Consider the following 11,530-nt stretch of genomic DNA (forward strand, 5'->3'; position numbering starts at 1 on the left):
TTCCACCAATTCGTGCTAAACTTTTTCCGAGTCGAAAGAAAAAATGCCGCCATTTACAAATTCTAAGTTTCAGGGGCGGAGGAATTTGTTTTCAAGAATTATTTCTTTGAACAAAAATCCACCTTTATAACGAAATTCGCTATTTTAAAAGTAGATTATTTTGTTATTTTGACATTTATTATGTGTTACATGATAAATAGAAAAACATGCTACTGTCTTTTGATATCAATTTTATCAGGCTCGGCTGATATGGGCAGAAAGGGCTCGGCAAGCCTCGCCCTTTCTAGCCCATATCAGCCTCACCTGATAAAATTGATATCAAAAGACAGTAGCATGTTATTCTCTATATGACACAAGTAACTCTAGTATTTATATGATACACGTATCTCTAGTACCCTGCTACATATCTTAAATAGACTTATCCATCACATGACAATTTTTCAATATGAACAAAACAATTTATCATTTTTAGGGAAAAATTCAAAATACATACTCGAAATCTGTACTTACTAAATAGCATATAGTGCACACCTTGACCAGACAGCAATGATGTGACAGTTGATTGTCGTCTGCACTGGTTTCATGTGCCACAGACTAAGTGTAAATAGATCTATAGATGTACAATGAATTTAAAGATGTTTAAAGTGATTTTTTACAGTTTTTGTAAAAGGTTGATAATTATGATTGTGGGATGTTAAAATGTTGATTTGATAAGGGATACATGAAAAAATACCTATAACATAAGAGATCTGTGAAAACATACCTTTAACATGTCAATAAACGTTTATTTTATAGAATAGTTACAATATAAAATAATATTGACGATAAAAAGGTACATGAATTAAACAGGATTATAGCCGGAAGTTTATATCAAGAGCTTTAAAAGTATTAAATACTTCATATATGACTGTAACTGTTGTCATATTGAATAAAATAATATTCTTATTTATACAATAAAGAGGATCGAGATTTAAGTTTAGATAGAATAAGGAAAAAGGTGATTAAGATGACGGCATTATACTGTATGCAGTTTGAAATAAAGCTCCAGCTCCTGGAGATGGCTTATCTATATTTAAGAATTAATGTCATAGTTATTTGAGTTTATCTATACTCGCCACCAGTTGCCCATATGTGCGAGTCCTCCAGAAGAGCATTAGTCATTGAGGACTTTGAAGGACAGTCGAAGATACAAATATATGCCAAATTACAGAAGCTTCTCCTGGTTCTTTAGCGTGCAAAGTGGTTAAGCACTCATAGACAGAACCTCGAGTTAAAGACTGTTTTAGAAATTATAGTTGGCCAGCCCAGGGAATGTCGTGGCTTAGCTTCTGGTTACCGTTCAGTAGGTTTTGAATTGTTATGGAACATAAGTTAGGCATTGTTTCTAACAGATGAGATCTATAACGGAGAAATACATTCTCTTCCGAGCTTAACATTTGCCATTTTCTCTCGACTGCATAAAATTTTCTCGGGTATTGGTACATGTCTTTTACTTTTCTCTGAAAGGACAAAGTTGTTTTTGAGTTTTGTGCTTTTGAACAATTTGACTGTATCAAGCGTAGACCCCGAGTTTTCTTCCTTCTGACATGTTTGGATCGAGCCGCGGGCACCTGAACTTTCGTGTACAAACTAGGTTTTAAAATGACTCATTATAATCTGAATATGACAACATTTTTTATCAAGCTTATCAGCATACTTGTAATAATACTTCACGTTATTGTGTTAGATAAATAAAAATATTGCGTAAATGAATGGAAATAATGTTATGTCCCGATCCTACCTTCAAATAAGTTTCCATTGCAGGCCTACAATAATATACTATCAATAAAATAATGTAAATAATAAGATATGTAAAAAATGTTGATTTTCATTACCAATAGTTTGTGCTAAGCTATGATATGTATAAATATTTACATAATATGGAGTTTTCACTTTTATACAAAAGTAGGACAAATTAGTAGATAAAGGGATACTTTTAACTGTGACATGTTTTATCTTATATCTGTGGACAGTGAGTACCCTAAACTAATAACACCATTTTTACAACCTCTTCAAAAATTGGAATTTTGTAAAATTGTCCTGAACTTTTGTCTCTTTATTTTCTCAATATTTATTATCAGCTAGTAAACAATATCCACGTTATATACAAACATTAAACATTGTATGATCATTGACACATGGACGACATACTTAAAGTGGCGGGAAGCATGCAAGAAACAATTACGTGGCTATGAATTTTCTTGTTAAATTCATCACGATGAACGACTTTGAATTTTCTTGTTTTAAGTCAATAAGAACGACAGACTTAAGTGGCTATGACTTTCAAGTTTCATCCATCAAGATGAACGACAGACAAAAGTGGCAACGAATTTCCCCTTACATTACGATACACGTAAGTGGTGACGATTTTCTTCTTTTTATCCACAAGAACGACAGACGTAAATATCTATGAATTTCTTGTTATATCCATCCGCAATGAACGACATACGTAAATGGCGATGAATTTCTTGTTACAGTCGATAAGATTATTATTTCTGCTTTAACTAAAGTGAGAAGGAACCTTATATTTACTGATCTTTACCACCGATGCCATGCTTATAACCTCGTCGACTTACGGATTTAGAACGGAAAATGTCGAAAATTTTCGATATGGTGTCACATGTGTAAAAATGAATTTGATTACTAATGCTGTTTTTTCCTCTTTCTTGATGAAAAGAAAACAATACCAATTCAACGTAATGTATATACTTTAAGAACCTAAATGAGAATAAGAATGGTCAGTGTTTAGTTTAAATTATCGAACGAGGTCATCTAATTAAGAATGGGTAGAAATCAAATTTTTGATATTGTTTATTCCAACTTCGATACAATTGATACTAAATTGAGTAACACATGTACATAACAGCAAAATGAAATACATGTATATCATAGCTAATAAAAAGGGAAGGTCTTATATTTACAATTTATATCCTGTATTATTAGATCCTGTAACACATTATTTTTATGGTTTTATATACAAATCATGATGCTCAAATTAAGATTTATCGATATTGTAAGTTCCAAAAAACATTAATTATAAAGATATTACCGAATTTAATATTTCATGTAAATAAAGGGAGGTAATTAGAATTTTGTTCTCTATAAATTCTAAGTAAATTTTTTCAATAAGAAATGAATACATATAATTTAATGATTACCTTAAATATGTACAAATATTTGCAATACATATTTTACATATTCTTCGATGTTTGAAAATTGATCAATTTGCATAATTTCATACATATATAATTTTATGAAGAGTGGTATGCAATCTCAATTACAAAACATACAGGATCTTTAAACATTATTTACTCTTGATTAAATCATGATTTGGTCTTCAAGTTATAGAAAATATTATCTGACAACATTTTTTATCTTTTTACCTGACTATTTAGTATGACCACGTGGCATACATGTGATAATATAAATGTTTGCATGGCGATATACAACATTTAATTCTGAAATAAATTGTATGTTATGTTCTGTTTAAAATGCAATGCGACATTTTGATTTAAATTAAGATGAGAAGGAGTTTACACGGTCACACATGACTTGTTATCAAATCCGCGAAATTTTACAGTGTATATTATAATGATTCAATATATCCATATATTTTACAATTAGGAAACTAAGAAATTGTTTAAAATATATTTGGATATCGAGTAAATGTAAGTTTATTTTTTTATTGATCTGGCATTAGTCTGTTGGCGGTAACTGATCCTAAGCTTGCCAACAGTGCTAACCGCGAACATCCGGAACATCCGGGTCGTGTGATCAAGGTTTGCATTGTCGGCTATTCATTCAATACTTATTTTGATAATAATCCAAAAATGATAATCATTGTTATGGTTTTGTCGAAACTAAAAGAAAGATTAGTCTGTTTTAGATATTTGGCGTGGCGATGGGTAAATTAGAAGCAAAAACACTTTAGTTTGGATAAAATAACACTTTTGCATGGAAGTTATTAATCTAGTTTTCTTTCTTTTTAAGATAAAAATCAACTGCATTAGAATAGACATATTCAAACCTTGCTGGTATATACAGTTCACACCTGTCACTTATGTTTCAACTTTAACACAGGAAGTAGATAAGTTAATACACTTTTTACTCGTTGAATCATTATTTTTACTTACTTTTTTCTATTTATTTATTCATTTATTTATTTATTTCTTCTTTTGTATTTTTTTAACCATTTACATCTTTACTTAAGTAATTAAAATCATGAATAAAATTGAGTGTACTACTAGGATTTTTGGTAATTTTAAAGATAAAATTTGGCCGGTATCGATTCACTAAGGGGGTGTTATCGATGGGAAGTAATAAAAGAAGTGCTATATCAAATTAAAATATACTGAATTAATTCCCTTTGTATGTCCATTTTCTGAAAATATTTATGTCAAGTGGTTGTTTTCCGTGTCATATCCGCCCTTTATTAATAATTTAAAAAAAACTACTTAGTACAAGATCTTTAGAATAGTTTAGTGAAAGTTTATTTATTTTTATCGAATTTTGAAAACGTTCTACATAATCAGTTTATCATCATTTTATAGAAACATGTACAGTATTATTTCATGTATAACTTCAGAAAAGTAATGGAGGATATATCCTTATTTGTGTCTCGTGCCATGGACAATATTGGGTATGGTTCAAATATGGTCAACTTAAGGAGAAAACTCTGGCAGAAGTACGCTCTTCAAGAGAACAAGATGAAATACCACAAGTCTGGCAGACATCTTATAATAGCCGGAAGTAAGGCAGAGGGCGTCAGTGCGGTCTACGAAAGCGACATTGATCATATGTATGTTCTTACAGATGTCGTCTGCGTCCAGGATGCAGACGACCATTCTACAAGCGATGTAACGTGTTTCCAACGAGACGACAGAAACGCTCCTCCAGGGTACACCCAACTTAAACTTATAAATTTTAAACGAGGAAGAAACTCAAAGATAATTCACAAAGCTTTGTTTGAAGACTCGGACAACAATAAATATATCTCAAGTGCGTGTTTTATGGAAGAACAGCGGAATGAGATCAAGAAGAGACAAAGCTTGCTCCCTCAACAAAATGCAGTTTCTTATGGTAAAACTTCAGGGCCTGCTCTCCCGTTATCTACAGGCGATTTAAAGGCTGATATTGTAACAGGATTTGTTTGCCAACACCCGAATGAACTTAAAGCATGGCTTAAACGACACCACGACTATGGATGGCCAAATTCTGGCGTCATTGAAAATATCCGAGTATCTTCGGAGAACTGTGAATTAGTACCTATAGGTTGCCGTGACAATGAGTCAAACTTCAAAGAATGGCGTTTGTGCTTTATAAACACAGAAGTTAAGCTTGTGCAAAGCTTTAATTCTACACAAATTAAACATTATGTACTTTTGAAGCTAATTGCAAAGGATATCCTTAAGACTGTAAGTGACGAAATTACTTCCTTTATTATGAAAAATGTATGTTTTTGGTTGGCTGAGATACTTCCTTATACGGTGTTCAGAGAACAGAAATTGCTGGAGATAGTTTTATTTTCTCTAACTTTTCTCAAATACTGTTTATCAAAATGGAATTTTCTCCCGTATTATATTATTCCTGATAGAAACCTTTTCTATGGAAAATTTTCATTTGGGAAAAGGCAGAAGATTGTAGGCTTGCTGGAGAAGCTAGATAAAGAAGGGCCACAACTCTTACTGCGATGTGCTAAACTTCGTATTGCGATGCTTGTGTTGTACAAAGCACCTGATCAATTATGTGTCTACAGCAAGAATAGGGACGAGGTAGAAATTCTTAAACTGCGTCATATAATTGCAGCCATTGCGAGAGAATACGGTGTCAAAAACGACGATGTTTGCGATAAATTAAGATGCAAAATGGCGGATATTGTATTTCCGGACTGGAAGTTAATGAGTCACGAGGGTATTGCTGTAAACGATACAATAATCGAACGAGTATATCAAATGTTATCATAGGATCAGAGATCACATTATTGCGTGTATCTTGTAATCTGTTCAACTTAATCTGAATAAAACATTTTTATCTTACATGTTACACTTGTTTGTCTGCTAGGTTGCCCATAAAAATAGATGTTTAACGTTATTATTTGTTTTTTTGGGGGAAAACTAAGTTTGAATATATTTTTTTGAAAAACTGTTGACTCTTGATGCGTGCTTCAATAATATAAATTCAGTCAAAAGAGAAATAAGTGAATGCAAACTTAGTAATTATATTTTTATATAAAGCGATTAATTTAAGTCATAATTAGTATTGTAGAATACTACAAAGAGTAAGACTTTATAGAATGAAAAGTACAGAAAAGGAAGAAATTGGATACAGCACGTTGACGTCAACCAATATATATTATTAGTTATATATAAGTTAGGTTATATGACCCTATTTAAACGGTTGTATGTATATATAACCCGAGCCGTTAGTCATAACTTTTCAAAATTCTTTATAACGAATTTATAATACTGCAAAACGTCCATTTTCTTGAAACAAAAATGAAATTACTTCAGAAATCGACAGCAACCGTATTTAGATCATATAAACGTTACGATTATCCAATGAAAAGTGACGTTTCAAACATGCAGTATTATAAATAGATAAACTGGCATACTATAATTTAAACAAACAATATAACCTAAAAATATGATTTTTGAAAGCTTTTTAAGAAGAATCTATAACAAATGTTATATGATTCGTATGAAAAATGACGTCGGTTACACAGCAAATTCAATTCATTTACTGGTGTTTTAAGTCGTTCCGAATCACATCAGTAAGCCACTGTGAATTAACCAAAGCACAAATTTGTGGCATCACATCGTTCATCAAACATTTTGCCAGTACTAGCTAGATGCCTTCACTTTCACAAAGACTGGTAATACTTCAGTACAGCCCAGGGCAGAGGTACAGTCAATATGACCGTAGAAAGTATTCCATCATCAATCATAATTAAAATGACCTGAACCGTCCGGGAACCCAGGTCGCCCAATTCATAGTCCAACGCTCTACAAATCGAGCTAACCGGACGGCACAAATAAACATATTACATGTTAATTGACTACCATACAATAGCGGTACTTACAAACACGAGAAGAGTATGGGTATTCTAATATTACCGTCAGGAGTATATTACTTATACATCAAAATTATTATTATAATTATTAAAACATTTAAACACTCAAACTGACCATTTTTTCGATCATAATCACTAAGAAAATGAATTAAGCATGCCATTTATTACATATATAAATAATTTGCTATGTATTTAATATTATTAAACAACCATTTCATGTTTTAAATAATTATAAATTTGAAGCATATATGCACACACTTGTATCACCGAATAAAAAAATTCAGAGCGTTGCTATAGCAACACAATTTCGTGCTTAACAGGAACATACATCACATTGAATCTTAAAGACACTGTCATGTTTTCTTGTTGTTGTTGTTGTTGTTGTTGTTGTTGTTGTTGTTGTTGTTGTTGTTGTTGTTGTCATAGTTGCCATAGTTACTTTAACACAGTATAATAAATGCCATCAAGTGTTTAGAAATTTTAAGTTGCACGCCCATACAAATTATTTTCAAATTTAAAGCCTTCACACTTAATGAATTAGAATAGAATAGAACTTTTTATTTCTAATCATGAGTCATATTAAATGACATATAAATCACAATAATAATGAGATCAAAGATCAAATAAAGATAAAGATGTAAAAGAAAATAAAACTTTATTTATATTATAGCAATAACAATGAACTGAACATCATATTAAACATATATAATTATATTTATATACAAAATAACTGTATTGTTGTATCTAATTTTAAGTACATGTCTTTATTTAAATAACAATTCTTTACAAAACAGATAAAGAATATCCCTTTATTGTTGCTCTACTGTAAAGAATAACACGATACTGTAGGTGGTAATTATTTTAATTTAAGGAGAACCACCCTGTACAATATACATGTCTCTCAAAAACACATATACTGAGTAACATTGAATTTCATACTCTCAGTATTATTACTGAGTATATAACAAATAAAAAGTAAAATCTGCAATTTTGCTTATCTCAAACTATTTTTCAATGTTCAAATTCCTATCTTTTATTTTATAATATAAAATGCTGCGTTGACTAGTAAAAGCATTACAAGCACTTACAAAGTGAAGCTCGTCTTCAACTTCATTTAACTTAAATTTACTTTACAGACCATATTCATACCTTATTTCTAAAGGCTTTTGTCGGGTATTTTGAGACATCTAATGTATTTTGAGTGCATATACCTTATACTACTAAGGTTTTGCAATAAATTCTTTTTAAACTTCCGCAGCAAGTAAGACGAATCTGCAAAGGCTCGCTGCTATTGTCATTCATAAAAATTCAACACAATTAATTGAATGAATATGTCATGTTCACAAATATAAAGATAAACCTGAGACGTATCGGATCATTGAAAATAAATAGTAAAAACACTAAAAACATCCTCATTTCGTTTTATTTAAACATGCAATTACATTTTACACCATGAAAGAAAAGGAAATATCAAACGTTCAACTCTTATTATGCAAAAGATGTCAAAATTTTAATACTGATGAAGTTAAAGACCTGTAAATTAATAATTTTTCAGCTTAGTTTTAAAAGGATTCGTGGTCTTTTTGAAAATTCACATTTACTTTTGACAAGGTAACACCGTCTTTAAGACATACAAAATGCAGAGTGTGAAGTAAATATTTTGCTTTTATTTGTACAGAACTGCATTAATTATATTACTGTAAAATGAATTTTTAAAAAAAATCAAGATTTCAAGATTTTATTCAAAACCAAGGCATATAATATGCATAAGGTTATGATATATCAACAATATAATGAACAGTTATTCAAAAGTGATTAACAAAACATATATACATAAAATTATATATAAGGAAATCAATTTGACTAACACATATCATTTGACTAGACTTTACTTTTTGGACATGATTTGTCTTATACAGAAGTTATCTAAATTGTTTCTATGTAAATACATTCATAAAGTTGAGAAATTCATGACTTACGGGAGAATGATTTATTTAAATTTTAAAATAATAATTTTGCAGAATAATGCAAGTTTTAATAAAGTTGAATGGTCAAAGCTATTCATTAAAGATTCTAATTTATAAATATTAGGATGATTTGAGAATTTTGAATCAATAAACTTTTTACGAAGAGAGTTAAAAAAGTGACATTCAAATAAGTAATGAAATGCATCCCCAAGAGATTGTTTTGGACATAAATGACATATTCTTTGATTTCTTTCAATATGTAAATGTCTACCTTTCTCTATAGGTAAAAGGTGGTTCGTAGTTCTTCTTTAGAAGTATACAGTCTCCTGTTATTCTATTTAAAATACCTATGCATGTACAGTATATTTTTAAATATATGTTTACATGTGCAGATGAGACTCTAATTAACAAATAAGTAAAATAGATGTTGTTACGCATAACATTTTAAGTATCACAATGCAAATGCTTTTAACATAAAGTTATTAAATACAAATATAACGACATATTTGTTTACTTGATTTTTACAAATCAAAATAAAACTAATTAAGACAACATGACATTAACTGCTAATAATAACAGCACCTACCATGGGCCAAAAAAGCATTCCATAAGAGATGACGCCGCCAATAAAACAGTAGATATTTCTGACAAGTACCAGGAAAGTTTGAAATGTATTTTCATTTTATGATTAAGTTGTGTGGACATGGTATTATGCATTTGGTATTTTTAAGTTCAATATGACTAGTAAAATATTTTATTCTTAAGACTACATGGCTATAAAACTTTATATGGAGAAAAATAGAAAGAGATTCTACATTAATTATTATTGAAATGAAGCATTTGTTTATTTGGATGTATGTATCTTTATATGTTTTTTATCTATATTTTGCAATAAACGGGGTTACCCTTAAGGGGCCTGAAATGTCAACTGGATAGTCCACCAGGTATTAAAATAGAGTCTTTAAATGTATTCATCAGACCTATTAATTAATGAACAAAGTTTTGCTAGAAAATAAATTTATTTAGAAAAAAAACACAAAAGAACAATTGTTCAATTTTAGATAAGATTACTCAGTATTGTTCATAGTTGACTTTGAAGTTTCTTTGTTGTTCAGTTGTACTATTTCTTATTAAAAGAAACTAATACTATTTAAAAAAACTTATTTCTCTGTATATTGCGGCTCATTACAACATTTGCGATCAAATTTTAATTGAGTGGTTACGTTCACAGCACTCGAGTGTAGGAAGAAGTTTATGTATCTCCAAAAACGAGCTATTGAAAAGCACTTGATAGCCTGTACGAGTGAACGAACCGGAGTCGATATTCCTGCTTGCTCTATTTTATATTTCTTACATTATTAAAGAATATTTCTTCATCACAATCTTGTTTGATATGAGACCAGTTGATATTCCGAATATTGATTATTCTGCCGACTTGTAAACCGTGAACTTAATCAGTGTAACTTTCGGCTCAATGTGATATTTGCGGCACCCATAATTCATAACGCCTTTATAGAATTTTCATAAAAGCGGAAGCCAGTAATATTTTCCAAATTATTGAATATGACAGTCAAACGTTGGGAATTCATCCAAATTCGGTAATTGGATTGGATCCGATTGCCTGTGTGAGCAGTAGCAATTTGTTTAGAATGACGAATGTTAAAAATATTGTATTGACCCGATGGCTCGGATAAGATGGATGCATGGAAGTGGGTTTATAGAAGAGCCATGTTTGATATATTGACAACAGTACTGAAGAAAAGTGACTTGTATGATTTAGCATGAAGTATTATCAATACCCAGGCGGGACTAATTCAATCAAGCAATGTTTAACTTCTCACAAAATTTCTAGACCGTAATGTTGAATTTTCCAAGAAATCAATGAATATTTTCGGTAAAAAGAATCTTTTTGCGAGAAGCAATGTGTACATCAAAGCGAAACATTTTGTTAACGTTTTACAGATACAACAGTACACTAATAATAATATTAATTCCGTTTATTAATTCTCTGATTCAAAAATGTTTACCATCTATAAATATAATTATTTCCCATATCATTTAACATTTGGTTCATCCTATCAAAATAACGCCATAATTTAGGTCGACTCTGCTAAAGCGAACACTTAAACCGAACGACTATTTTTTGTTGTTGTTGTTTTTGTTGTTGTTGCTGTTTTTTGTTGTTGTTGTTGTTTTTTATGAACTATGAAATTGCACAGTTAATGTTTTAACGAGTGTCAACCTAAAGCATTCCCTTGTGGCTGATTAATTATGATTTTAATAAACAGTCAAGATCACAGTCATCCTTTAGCAAATGTACATGTATATTTAATGTGGTATTTGTGAAATATTAACATAATAAAATAATTAAATTACAGAAAAAACCTTCATACTGCACGCTTAACAAATGGTGATAATTTGGATTTAACGTGTAAAGTCGATATTAGGAAAAACA

The 11,530-nt window shown here is 30.4% G+C and overlaps 1 protein-coding gene across 2 annotated transcripts; it reads left to right on the forward strand.

Annotated features, from left to right (window-relative positions):
- The first annotated feature begins 3,478 nt into the window (after window positions 1-3,478).
- LOC132728449 (uncharacterized) lies at window positions 3,479-6,145 on the forward strand. Of its 2 annotated transcripts, XM_060714092.1 has the most exons (3): window positions 3,479-3,707; window positions 4,030-4,130; window positions 4,625-6,145. In XM_060714092.1, exon 3 carries the CDS (start codon window positions 4,632-4,634, stop codon window positions 6,000-6,002), a length of 1,371 nt encoding a protein of 456 aa, XP_060570075.1. In that variant the 5' UTR covers window positions 3,479-3,707; window positions 4,030-4,130; window positions 4,625-4,631; the 3' UTR covers window positions 6,003-6,145. The 2 variants fall into 2 exon arrangements, with proteins under 2 accessions (XP_060570075.1, XP_060570074.1); XM_060714091.1 differs by lacking the exon at window positions 4,030-4,130.
- The last annotated feature ends 5,385 nt before the right edge of the window (window positions 6,146-11,530 follow it).

This window comes from Ruditapes philippinarum, unplaced genomic scaffold, assembly GCF_026571515.1.
Source record: "Ruditapes philippinarum isolate M1 unplaced genomic scaffold, ASM2657151v2 ctg233_1_1_1_1, whole genome shotgun sequence".
NCBI lineage: Eukaryota > Metazoa > Mollusca > Bivalvia > Venerida > Veneridae > Ruditapes > Ruditapes philippinarum.

Coding starts and splice junctions, on each gene's coding strand:
- LOC132728449 (XM_060714092.1), top strand. CDS start 4,632: ATGGAGGATATATCCTTATTTGTGTCTCGTGCCATGGACAATATTGGG.